General features: G+C 46.6%; 2 protein-coding genes across 2 annotated transcripts; both read right to left on the bottom strand.

Annotated features, from left to right (window-relative positions):
• Positions 1 to 1,164: 1,164 nt before the first annotated feature.
• On the bottom strand, positions 1,165 to 7,119 carry LOC3290081 (protein lethal(3)malignant blood neoplasm 1). Its single transcript, XM_556672.4, has 4 exons — positions 6,779 to 7,119; positions 2,840 to 2,960; positions 2,068 to 2,742; positions 1,165 to 1,912 (listed from the first exon to the last, which is right to left on the bottom strand). Exons 1-4 carry the CDS (start codon positions 6,794 to 6,796, stop codon positions 1,518 to 1,520), a joined length of 1,209 nt encoding a protein of 402 aa, XP_556672.4. The 5' UTR covers positions 6,797 to 7,119; the 3' UTR covers positions 1,165 to 1,517.
• Positions 7,120 to 10,810: 3,691 nt separating this feature from the next.
• Positions 10,811 to 12,313, bottom strand: LOC1276666 (flexible cuticle protein 12). The gene is made up of 2 exons (XM_316036.3): positions 12,075 to 12,313; positions 10,811 to 11,578 (listed from the first exon to the last, which is right to left on the bottom strand). Exons 1-2 carry the CDS (start codon positions 12,200 to 12,202, stop codon positions 11,389 to 11,391), a joined length of 318 nt encoding a protein of 105 aa, XP_316036.1. The 5' UTR covers positions 12,203 to 12,313; the 3' UTR covers positions 10,811 to 11,388.
• Between the last annotated feature and the right edge of the window lie 820 nt (positions 12,314 to 13,133).

Consider the following 13,133-nt stretch of genomic DNA (forward strand, 5'->3'; position numbering starts at 1 on the left):
CGCGATTGAATCCATTCTTTTGGGGCGACTGACACCTCCGAAGGCACTGGATGCTGACGGACCCCCTTTCGGTTCGGTGGAATGTTTCCGTACACACACACACACATACACAGTTTGAACCACAAATCCTACGCATGTGTACAACACTAACTACCTCCTCCAGCCAGCGCTCACTGCCCACGCTCAGTTGACCCTGCAGCAGGAGAGTGCGGGCGCTACAATTTCATGCCGCTGACAGTTTGAGCTTTGATCGCCCCAAAGGGGTTGCACAGAGTCATAGAACTGCGCCATTTGTTCCTTCACACGACAGCTCTTGAGCTCGCGGAAGCTTGGCCCATGTCCTGGCTTGGCCGATTATTGATCCGATTTGTTACGGCTGACGTAACTCCGCTGAATGTTCCCGCTTTCAGAACAGTTGCAGAAATTTACCCCGTCGCCCGACGAAAAGTCGGAATATGGGATAAAGTTCAACAAAACTGTCAGCTTTATCTTATCCGGTCAGTATCCATTCCGCTGGCTGGTTTTTGGGGACATCAGTTTCGGCAATGGCGTCGGAATAATTCCGTTTGGAACAGTTCATCTGGTTACATTGTGTCCATTGTGCCGCGAACTACCTCCTGTCCTCTTAAACGGTTTTGTTTTTGGTGTTTTTTTTTTCTTTCGGGAAGCGAAAGACAAACCGGCGTGGGCGTCTCCTTTTACGGTTACCTTGCCGCAGTGTCACTGTCATGGTCAATGAACGTGCAGAATGTGAGTCGTATTAGTGGGCTGGTTCCATTCTTGGATACTAATTATCGGTTCTCCCGTTGGACGAGAGCAACGAACGCAGTGTTTGCTTTCGTTTTGTGTCTTTTGTGGCGATGAGCATTTGTGCGGGCGATGACTAACAAACCAATCAACAGTCGGCCAAATATGGTGTCGATTGTAGCTGGGAAACGGGAATGATGCACAAATGCATCTTTGGGAATTTGTGTTCTGAGTGCAAAGCAAAGCGAAGCAAGGTTCTGAGTGACAGATTGACTTTGAGTGATTAGTATGTAGTAAGTTTCAAAATTATCACCTTGAAAGTAAAGCTATGTTGCAATCGGTAAAAGTAGTCGCAATTCAGCAAACAAACTGACTTGGGGCTGGTTTTTTGGAATGTATTTTCGGACGAAACCTTGGACGAAAGCACACCAACCCGTTTGTTACTGAAGGCTTACCTTCCTATCACTTTTATTAGCATATCGCAGCGTTTAACATATGAAACAGAGCGCGTGTTTTGTCTTACATTCCTTTCTTTTCGCTTTTGAATGCTTCATCCTCAGTGTTTCGCTCCCTGCGTTTATCCTGGTTTTACATTTACATTTGCTAGCCACTCTTACTTTACTTTCAACAAGGATACAATCACCTGTGGCAGAGGACTGTTACAAATGGGAGGGAGGCAGTGTTATAACATTCCTTTTCCCGTCACACAAGATCGAGTTGAGTATTTTTAGTAGTTACAATACAAAAAGGAATCTGGATGCAGCATCCCATTACGAACCGTAAAACCACTTAAAGTCGAACCCTTTCAACCCCGCCTGCTTTTCCGTCTCCTCGCGGGGCGTCTCCTCCGGGCTGACCTTTTCGAACTTGATGTGCGGCTGGTAGCCAAACTCGTTCGCCTTATAGCTAACGCCGCGCCGGATGCCGTCCCGCCCGATGGAATAGTAGCCGCCCTCCTTATTGCCCTGCCGGTCGCCCTGCTCGTGGTGGCCGTGGTAGCCGGCGGTGTAGTTGAACCGGTACAGCAGCCCGTTCAGGATGTGCTGGATCATGTTGGCAGTGTGTATCTCGATCAGCTTCATCGGATCGTCCTTATCGGTGCCGGTGGACCCACGGCCGTCCTTTTTCGGTGCCTCTGAGCGGGACTGTGATTGAGGTTGATCTTCTAAAATGAGTACAAAAACGAGAATAATGTGAAAAAGTGTGTTTAAATGTCATTAAAAGTGTCTGTGAGTGCTTCAAACGGCAAGTTCCCAAGCGTATGTCGACTGGGTCGATAAAGCTTCCTCGATTTTAAATGATGTGCTGCACATTGCATACCTTTCGGCGCTTTTCGTTCGCCGCTCGTTTGCCCCTTCGATCTGTTCGGCTCTTTCCTCTGTTCGCTCCGCTCCCCAGCAGTTACGTTTGCAGCTGAGCTCGTGCCCGACCCTCCACCCTGCTGCTGACGCTCCGACCCTTCCTTCGATCCCTTCGATTCGACCAGCTTCTGGGGCACATCGGGCGGTGGCTCGGCCGGCCCGCTGACCGACCCGGCCGTTGTGGTCACCATTGAGCCGGGCGTTGCTTTACCTCCGCCCACCGGTTCAAGGTCGTTCTTGTTGACGATTTTAAACGGTGGCACGTACAGGGTGCTCGTTTCGGGCAGCGGGGGCTGCGTGGACGGTACCGGTGGTTCTGGGATTTTGCATCCCGAGCAGGTGGCCACGCTGGAGGGTTTCGGCGTGGTCAGCGGGACGATCGGTTTGGCGGTGGTGATTATGCGGAACGGTTGCGGTGTGGTTGAGGTAGTCGTTGGAGCGGGTGTAGTGGTGGTGGGTGGTGGTGGCGATGGTGGTGGAGGAGGAGGAGGAGGCAGTGTGGTTGGTCCGAGTTTATAGTTCTTCATGCTGACAATTTTAAAGTTGCCGTCCGCATCGGTCGCGTACACCGTGACGTGGTAGACATTATCGGCCGTAATGAACCCGAACTCGCCCATAATGATTCCGTTTTTATCTGCAAAACAAAATAGTATGGTGGGGAAGGAGAATGGCGGTCAAGACAATGCGGTAGATCAGCAATCAGCAATTGGGGATGGCAATCCGCAGCAAACCTTTAGATTCCTTCCTGTGCTGATGTCCTTCGATGTTGAAGCCGAACTCGTACGGGCGTATCGGACCGTCGTAGTATTTGGACGCGGCACGCACCATCGTTAAGAGCAGCAGGATGATTATCTGAAATAAAACGCGTTGATAGACAGGTTAGGCTAGCGTTGGTAATAATGGGCTTAACTCGTACGAAGATGCGTTATTGTATCCTCTTCATGGCCTGGTGTTGTCCGCACCATCTACGGCAACAGGAAAGTGAGGCTATCACCATTATCGCTGACCACAACGCGCAGTCCGGCTAGGCTAGATGATTTGTTTGCCAAAATGTGGTCTTTACCATACGGAAAACTAAACAACTCATCATTTCGTTTTCGTTCGCATGCGACTCAATTCGCTCGTTCCCAAACATTCCGATAGCCTTACCGGTCGGTTGACTAAAAAGTGCAAAAGTTAATGTGATCTTGCCCATTTGATTCGGGCGATCCACGGGCAGTGATGCAAAACATCTTCATCTCAGTTTGTTGCAGTTTGCATCAATTCTCTAGCCCGAAAACTCTCCAACTTTATTAGTGAATCTTTCCATGCGTTTTTTGATAAAATTATCTTCCAAACGACCATCGATCGGGTTAAGGTTGACCCGCCGGGGTGGTCGCTGTCAATAAAACGTTGTTCGATTTATAGCCGTGAGACACACCGCAGCAGCGGCGGCGATGCGAGGAAGCGGTTTTTCGGACGTGGGTTGAAAAGTTCATAAAGATCTCACCCTGAACTCCCGGGCCGGGCCTTCCCCGCATGCGTGCTGATAGTACCGGAATCCAATCGAACTGGCGAATGACATAAGCGAGAATGTATGCGCACAGGTGCCGTACCGTGGCAGGGCAGTGAGTCACGCAGCGGCAGAACGGGGTGCAAAGCGTGGCAATCATCTTCGGTCGGTCGGTGTTGAATATGTATGGCACATAAATCTTTCGGTAGTTGGCCAATTTCATGTTAACCCATTACGGGCGGTAATGGGGATGGCTGCGTTAATAGAGCTTAGAGGATTATGGGGCAAGTGATGAACTTTGATGTCGATAGATCGCCAACGCTACCGTTATCGTGTGAGCTATTAAATCGACGAAATGGTTTATTGATTTAAATTTAATCCTATCACATAATTTGGTAGGTGATGATGATTAGATCGGAGTTGTTAGAAGCAGAGAAACGAAGATTGATCTCTGACATATTAGATTACAGGGAACTGTTGAGTACGGCCAATTTTAATTCATGTTTGTTTGTTTAATTGCGTCGATATTTCAGAATGTTCTGATGGTGCTGTGGATAAGTGTGCGGCTCCACATACAAGGGGACGTTGAATCGAATCTTTTCTGGATTCGAACTCTCGCTACAGGTGAATGAGTTTTTGAATTTGACGAGTGTTTAAGTTTTCAGTACATTAACGAAAAAGGCGGATAATAAGAGGCAAACAAACATATTAAAATTATGAATGCAATTACTATATATATGCACATACAGTCCCTGGTTTGGAGCTGGAAACGACACGAAATCTATTTGTACAAGCATCTTCATTCGCGATCGTACATCTTCGTTCTTGATCTCCGGCATGTAAAGAAATCACGATCTCCTCTTGGACTGTGTTCTGTTGTACACACTCGCGCCCTAACCCAGAGCCAGCCAACACATCCAGCGTATGTAGCCTCACCCTTGAACGGGGCTCGGTCCAGTAGTTGCTGTTTGTGAATAATTAACTCTAACGAGACGCCGCGCGCGCAACGCCGATGTCACTGCTGCTGCTGCTGCATCCCCGAGAGAGGGCTGCGCGCGCCGCTGAAGGTGTCGATGATGGACGCGATCGGATCGTGTCTCTTCATCTCTCCTCCAACGAAAGGGAAAAGAACATGCTGATGACGACCACAAGCCGGCGCGATATAGACTGGAATGGTCGTCTCTGGGGATTAGAGGTTTGTTCCCCTATCTCTTTCCCCCCGTGGTAGTAAGTGCCGCGTAGCGCACGCTCGCGGTATCATTGTGTGTACTTATCGTTGTTTGAACGTGTGCATCTTCCTTCCACTTTCCACACCCGGGGAGCAGGTTTGAGGGTGCTGATATTTATGTGCATATGCTAAACACGATCTTGAGCGTCGATCCCCGGGAGACCGGGAGGGGAGCGGGAAAAGACGATCGATCGTTTCGATCGGTGATATGATCTGCCGCGAACTGATGAATGGAACGGTGCGCTAGGTCGACGCGTATCGTTGCACACCGCGGCTGGTTGCACATTTCGTGAGCCTGGAGCGAAGATGACATTTCACATCTCGAAGGGGGTTTGCGTTTTTGTCGCTGTTTCGGGAAGGCAAAGGCACAACCGAATGCGGATTAGCGATGGCTTCATCCGCGGGTCCTTTTACGACGCGACAGATGTCACGGAACCTCACTGCAAACGGGCATTGTTGCAACAATGTCACTATCGCATTCGCATTGTTATCGATCGATAAAGATCGTTTAAGGTCAGACAGAGCCGCGGTAACCGCCACACTGGCAATGATGCCGAGGCGTTTGGGTGTGAAGTGATGCTCGTGAAAATGATGTAGCGCACATGGCGTTTGTGCGCCAATTGCTTGATCAAACACACTCCGGGTGCTCTAGTTTGCTTTCCAGCGCTGTTGGATGTACTTGCAGATGCATTTCTAATGTATTTACTGTTTTGATTTGCTCTTAAATATACTATCGAGTAGAGAACATGAAGTCATGAAGTTCGTGTAAAACTGGTCATATTTTGGGAACATATTTCACCATTGGTAATAATATCATGCAAATCCCATTGCTTGTCTTGGCCGCGTTGCCTACCGTGCTGCTTGCAAATTTGTGTTTTCGCAAACCAACACGCAAATAACACGCATTGATGGGAGGTACTGACGAGAGAAAAAAAAATCATTAAAATTGCCGTATGATGCAATCGCAGAAGTCACCCGGCAAACCGTTGTTTGTCAAATATTTGCTCAATTCTTGCTATCCCTGCTTCCTAGCGTGTCCGGCTGGCACAGTTTGAGATTCTGCTAGCCTTTTCAGAGACCTCAGTTGTAGACTTTTAATTCGAAAGTAACGGGAATTTTCAATAAACTAACTAAAAATGGTTCCAAATAAGGAATAAAACAACTTCAAAATAAGTAATTTAATTTCCGTACTTTTTTGCAGATTCCAGCAGACATCTTCCTATTTGATTTATCTATTTGTGTGGCGAAACATGCTGTCTATTCGCACCCGGATCTGCCTTGATTCCTCTCTTGGCATAGATATGGAATTCCATACCTCAACAAGAAGGGAGGGTTTCGTTTTCATTGCACCCTGATGGCATACGGTTGACGAATGGGTATAATCCCATCATGTACTGCTTGTCAAGAGCATGCCACCGAGCCCCAAGCGCCCCAAGATGAAGAATAATGCTATTTACAGGTGCAAATTGTAGTTTATGTAAATTTGTTTACTACCATCTGCCACTGCGGCACTGAGGAACTGTCCAAATGAACCGTTGACACGTTCGAGAGCCGCACAGTATTGGGGATCAAATGATCGTGGGCGCGCACGTTCGTTTTATGAGCACTGAGGAGCAGACTGGCGATGGGCTGGGTGCTGGTTGTATTAATAAACAGCAATTGATGGTTTTAGGAGTGTTTGGAAAAAACAACAACACCAAAACCAAGGAAAGAGTCGAGAATTATGATCGTAAAAATTATGTATGTGGCTCCCTTAATTGGCCACGTGTGAATGCGATGAACTTAAGAGGTCTCATATGAATGATTTAATAACGCCTTTCATTTACATAAATCACACACATCTTGTGAGAAGATAAATATTGATCAACAGGTGGATTTTTGTTTGTGGTTTTTAGGAATAGTAGGATATTTTTGAAAATAACAAAAAAAAAACACCGAAAAATTTCTTACCAAAACCTTAGTCTCCATTATGAAGCAGGAATAATATCACTTTCGTTTTCACTATCCTTACAGCACTAGTAACTCTTTCTAGCTCAAAGACTATTCGCTTTTACTTAGCCACCAGTCCACTTAAACACTGTTCATAATCATGTATCACAGCACTAGCATAACTTGTTTCCAATTCTGTTGACTCACACACAGTTTCAGCACATCCATCCACAAGCACTACTAGGCTGACCTCTTCACACCATCCACTAGCCTAGAGTTTGCGGAATAGTGTACGATACCCGCAAACACCTGTGACCTGTTACCCGGGCGACGGTCCAGAACGTTTTGGTTGGGTTGCAATGTTCGGCAGTTCTCGACAACTTCGATTCGGGCTCGCTAACGGCGATGAAAAGCGACGACCCCACCGAGTGCGTGGAGCGGTGGAGCCTGTGGCGCATCTTTACCGCAATCCCTCTCCGCTTGCGCCCACTTTTCCGACCACTGCTTGATAGTATTGTGTACGGGTGTTTGTGATGTGGTCGTTTTTGCATAGTTTGATGACGTCGGTGTCGGTGACGACAAGAAGTAATGAGCTTTAGAGAGGGGTGCTTATGCAGCGGACCGATCAGGAAGGGATCTTTCGATGATGAAGATGAGCGTAATAGATATGATTGGTATAAGAAGAGGTATCAGATGAGATGGATTTCTAGTTGAGATTGATTAACTAAGTTTTTGAAGAAAAATCAATTTTATTTATTCCTGCAATTTCTGTGCCACATTGAATTATTCAAAATATTTGTACATTTTATTGAAAAGAACATTGTTTGTAACACATTTTAGTTTTAAGAAGTAAACCATGCATGTTTTTACTAATACACACACACATCTTCTGATTGCATATGCTACCATTACATGGCACAGATGCAAATGTGATAAACTGTACACGAACGTGATGAAACCGATTAAAAGTATTCTCAGCAATAACTTTCCACCTGTTTGCCATCGGCGCTTCCTAGATGCGTATCGGCGCGAGGTGTTAAAATGCACCTTTTGCACACATTGTTCCGAGGTGCAATCGTGACAAATGGCGCACAATTCATCGTAAAGCAGCGCGCGCCGGACTGGACGCCAGTCCGGTAGCTTCGGATTTCGGAAGTGTTGTTCTGTTGCATGCATTCTTCACCTCCGCGGGTCAGATTTCACAGCCACGCAACGGTGATTAATTGTTATCGGAGAAGCCGCAGGGAAAACACCTCTAGCTCTTCATCCCATCCTTCCAGCGATATGCTTCGATTGTTGTTCAACGCGATGTTGCGCTCACACGCTGCGTTGAAATCCGTTAGGCTCGAAAGGTTTCCTTTCTCGGATTCGATACCTTGCCGACCGGCGATGGTAAGGTCTTGCGACAGCTATTTCGATCTTTTGCCGCACATTTTTGGCGAGAAGTACGGGAAAGACACGCGTTACCGGGACGCAGCATAGCTCCGCTTAGGCTTATCTTTTACGCGGTAGAGTGTGAATCAAAACGCAACAACGCGAAACGTGTTGCCAAATGTGGTAGAAATGCAGCTACTCTTGACACTTGACATACGGGGACCACGGGGGTTGAACCCGGTAGTTGAGATACGGAAGGAAGAGCGCACTACGCAGGTGTAGATCGATCATTTGTGTCTGAATCGTTTTGTTAATCGGAAAGTAGAATGTTGTTTTGTGAAGTTCTTTTTTTCTTTGCTGACACATTATTTGCTAATAAAACCCGCTTTGAATTATTGAACAAAACGTATCAGCATACCCACCAAGCGTTGGTGCATCGTTAAGCTGTGCGATCGATGAAACAAGTTGAGCCATCAAACGGCACATTTATTGCCCTCTGGTTGGCAGAATTTTGGGGCCAAAACCTGTGCCGTTTTATGGCGTGACAGGCGTGTGGTGTCGGTTTTAGTTACCTATTTTGATACGCAAATCATGTTTGCAAGATGCATTCCGAAACGGACCAGAAAATAAACCAGTCTCGCTGGTGCGCTGGGTGGGGTTTGTGCATATTCTTCACGATAAATTGCATCGAAGACAGCTTATGCAAAGAAAACACGGCCTGCGTTGATAAATGATCATTGCTTGTTTGACAAAATGAAGCGGCTCAACAATTTAACTAGCCTATCGATCATGTGTCACAGGCTATGTGATCAGGCAATGATCATTCAGTGCGTTATTTATGCAACAATATGGTACCACAAGGTGAACAGCGTGAGAAATGCCTGTTGGGAGGAGGAGCCGTTTCATCGGTTATTGTAACGTTTAGTATTGACGTCTTCATAAGCGAATGATCTAAGCAGCATCTGAAATGCGATGATCAACACTGAAGCTTTTGATCGAGCGTTACGTAGCGTTACACAGCTCATTGAAAGCTTCATTAAAGCGCCGAGTTCGAAAAAGCACGGGTAGCGGGAAAGCTCTTGAATTTCGAAAATAATTTCAAATTAAAAAATACTTAACGTGTATCAGAGGTTTTGTTAAGAAAATAAACTATGTTTTCTCTTTAACTTGTGTTCGACAATATAATACCGTATACTCTGTTCCATAATATAGGAACCCTGTAATCCGGGTTTCCCACGATTTATTGGTTGGTTCCGATCAATTTTTGGTTGGCTCCCAAATTTTTTTGGTGCGTTCCCATTTTTTTTTTCTCCGTTTCCCAGATTGTTTTGGTTTATTTGTACTGAAATCCAATTGAACGATACCGATAATTTATGGGAACGAACCAAAAATCCATGGGATACGATAAAAAAATCGTAGGAACGCACCAAAAAATCATGGGAGCTGACCAATAAATCGTGGGAAACATTGTATGCTACCCTATGTATGACATTGTATAGGTTGTCGGTCAAGGCCTGCCTGTACCACGAATGGGCTAGGCTTTCACTGGACTTACATAGAATGATAGTCAGTCCTACGAATGGGGGCACGATCCATTCGGGGCTAGAACCCGTGACGGGCATGTTGTTAAGTCGTACGAGTTCACGACTGTACCACCAGACCGGCACTGAAGATTACTTATTTATATTTGAAGCCATGTCCAATTGAAAAGTAGCTATAGTAAATCGTAATCCACTGTTTTATGCTAGTTTAAATCAAAACCAACCGGAAAAGACTCTTTAAATCAATTCAACAAGCTTAAAGCTTATACATCCTGATGCAATATTGTCCATCACACCTCACTGATTCTCGCACCCACATTGGGTGCTCTCAGAGCGTGGCGACACATTCCACAATCCCTAAATCATATTCCCCCTTATTGCTAGTCACACTGACGCCTAAAGATGGTCCAAAAGCGGGTTAAACTGCATCTCATTAGCAGCTGCGCGGTACAGTAAATCCTTTAACCCCGCCAAGGCGATCGATCGTTTGATGGCCTTGCCTTACCTTGAACTAAAAACGGAAAAATCATCCCCACAGCACACGCATCTTAACGAACCGATTCACGATTCCGTATCGCACGACCCTGGTGCGGGGTAGGCTCCACGAAAAGCTTCACAACCCTTGCTCATAAAGTTATTTTGATAACGATTTATGGAAATTCGCTGTAGAATAAAGTTCAACCCGGCTTCGAGGGTGAACTAGCGTGGGGTGGCCTTTTCTGGGGAGAGCGAGAGAGAGAGAGAGAGAGAGAGAGAGAGAGAGAGAGGGTTTAGATGTGAATGATATTAATTATTCGTCCCAGAGGTGGCTGGCAAAAGGGTTCCCTGCTTCACGCGTTGGTGTGTGTGTATGGTGTCTTTTGAGCCATTAAATTTAAATTTCCACACACACTCAACATTGAGCAATGAGTGAATGATGTTAATTTCGGCGGAGGTTAATTGCTGCGTGAAGAAGGGCTCGGTTTGGCTGGAAAAAAGCAACCTTTCGGTGTGTTTATCATAACAGGTATTTTCGACCAGGTTCCGACATCGTTTAACTCCTAATGATTGCAGCGAGGTGGAGAATATTTCAACGAATCTCGAAGGTTTGTTTGTTTTTGTTTTCGGACAAAGAAAGACTCTTGCATTTTCTACACGATTTGTTTCTCCCCAATAGATGTATTTCGGTAAACTGTCATTACAAACAGCTCGGTATGGCAAATTGTACATTCGCGAGCACTACGTCTGCTCAGTGTGTGAGTATTTTACGTTGCTGTGTGTGTGTGAGTGCACGCCATTGCCCGAAGCATCTTTGGCCTCTAGACCCTGGTGCCTGTAAGCGGGGTTGTTTGTCCTGCTGGTAACTTGTGTGCTGTATTTTCGGTGAGGATTTCACTTAACAAGTAAGGAGATTATGTAGAGTAAAAAAAACGATACTTTAAACGCAAAAATGTACACAAAAATCGTTCGAGAACGAAAGGGATTCGTTGGAGTGCGTTGAAAGCGTGTGTTCGATAGCGTGCAGAAAAGTTCAAAAATCTACATCCCCGCGACAAAACGGACGCGTCCTCACCGATGTTCGTTACTATTCGTCTCGGTTTCGCGGGTCGTGTGGTGTTCTGGTGCACCCAAAGTCCATCGCTAGCGATGGAAATATGGTGCACGGTTTTTTTTTAAAGACTTTGTTTGGTGTTGTTTGGTGGCTTGGTAGGGCCTGTTGCAGGGCCTGTTCACGACTTAAACCGTTGGCAGATGGGCACCCTCCGGCTGGAATCCGTTCTCGTCGGCGACGTAGTTGACGGTGTACACCTGACCATCGTCACCGGTGAACGAGTACGAGCCACGGACGACCAGGGCCTCCACATCATCGCCCAGCTTCTTCAGCTCCGCCTGCTCCTGGCGCTGGTGGCCATCGCTGGTCTCGAAGCTGTGGAAAGAAGAACGCGTTTTGTGAGAAAAAATAACTGCTGCCTGTTTTTTTGGTCGTGAAATAGAAAGATAAACATTGATATGGGTGTGGTCGAGATCAACTACGACTACGGGTTGCTCAATGGTGCCTCCGGGAGACGCACGGTCGGCTGATGACAAAATGATAAAACAAACACAAACTCCGAGCCGTAGCAGTAACCGTGAATGCAACCGCTCATATAATGAACAAACAAACCGTGAGCCAGGAGCGCAATTGGTGCAGATTTGAGACCGTGCGCACGGTTGCTTCACACTCTTCAATCTCGCTCGTATGTCGTAAGCAATTAACGTATTCACGCACACAAAAAAAAACAGAAGAGAGCAAACCAACTAAAACCGATCACTTCCACTCGGACGGAACACCGAGGGGGTGGTTCGTCGCTTAGCGCGCCTGTTGAAATCTTTCGTATTCACTGACAAAACTCCGTTGCCAGGATGGCGAAAACCACACTTACGCAAACTTGTATCCATCGACACCGATGTTGTCGTTCTCGTACTTCAGGATCTGGGCGTTCTTGGAGTCATCGAGCGGGGCGGCCAGGGCCAGGGCGACGACGAAAGCGAAAGCAATGATGGTTTTCATTGTGAGGTTTTGGGGTGGGGTTTGTGAGAGTACTGAGTATACTGAGAACGTGGCTCCGCGAAGCAGTGATAACTGATTAGATGGACAAGCGACAACTGATGCCGATAACCGATCTGCAAACCTCTTTTATACACGTCCGACCCAAAACGCTCGCCGTCGTCGTCGCGGATGCTGCTGTATCCTGGTGGAGGCGCTCGATAACGTGCAACGTGCCGGGGAGGGATGAGCAGTAAGCCATTTTTTGTTGAGTGTGTGTGCTCTACCGGAATCGTCTTTGTGGTCGTGTGCGTATGTGTATATAGGGGTGGGTTTTGTATTGTAGAAATTTAAATACAATCATCCGTACGTGTAATCCGGCGTCTGTGCAAGCCGGACGGGTGAATCTTCATACGACGTTCTATCCATCTCGCTCTCGGGCGGTACTTTCCAGGCCCTGCCAATGCTGTCATCGCACTGCTGCCCGGCAAATTTTGTACGTTTTGTTTTTTCGACCGGGGTAGAGGAGCTTTAAAAACGATCTAAGCTTCATAAAACTGGTGTAAATTTTTTGATTACGGAATGTTGCGGGCTGGGAGGCTGTTTGGTGCTGTGTCGAATCACAAGGTGTCAATGAAGCGGTGCGTGATCTTGCTAGACTCGTCTGCTAGACTTGCTGAGATGAGGTTGGTAGCAGCATTAGCGACGGGATGATATTTTTATTGTTCGCATGGCAGCAGGAGGGTTCGCAAGAGCGAGAGAGAGGGAGAGAGAGGGTCAACTATTTCCAAATGTCACTAACGCTCATTAATTTGCAGCAATATTTGCGAACGGTAAACATCATCTTCATCAACGAAAGTTCATGATCAAGCCGGCGAGTCATTATGGATTGGCAAAAGTTTATTGTTTGAAGGGGTTGAAGAAAACAATAAGGTTGTAAAATCGGTTTAAATGT

Source organism: Anopheles gambiae, chromosome 2, assembly GCF_943734735.2.
Source record: "Anopheles gambiae chromosome 2, idAnoGambNW_F1_1, whole genome shotgun sequence".
NCBI lineage: Eukaryota > Metazoa > Arthropoda > Insecta > Diptera > Culicidae > Anopheles > Anopheles gambiae.

Bases quoted from the DNA above. Each gene is read 5' to 3' on its own strand.
- LOC3290081 (XM_556672.4), bottom strand. The intron at 2,743-2,839 runs GTTTGCTGCGGA...TTTGTTTTGCAG, and splicing joins GCACAGGAAGGAATCTAAAG to ATAAAAACGGAATCATTATG. The intron at 1,913-2,067 runs GTATGCAATGTG...TACTCATTTTAG, and splicing joins CGAACGAAAAGCGCCGAAAG to AAGATCAACCTCAATCACAG.
- LOC1276666 (XM_316036.3), bottom strand. From the start codon at position 12,202: ATGAAAACCATCATTGCTTTCGCTTTCGTCGTCGCCCTGGCCCTGGCC. The intron at 11,579-12,074 runs GTAAGTGTGGTT...TTCTTTCCACAG, and splicing joins GTCGATGGATACAAGTTTGC to CTTCGAGACCAGCGATGGCC.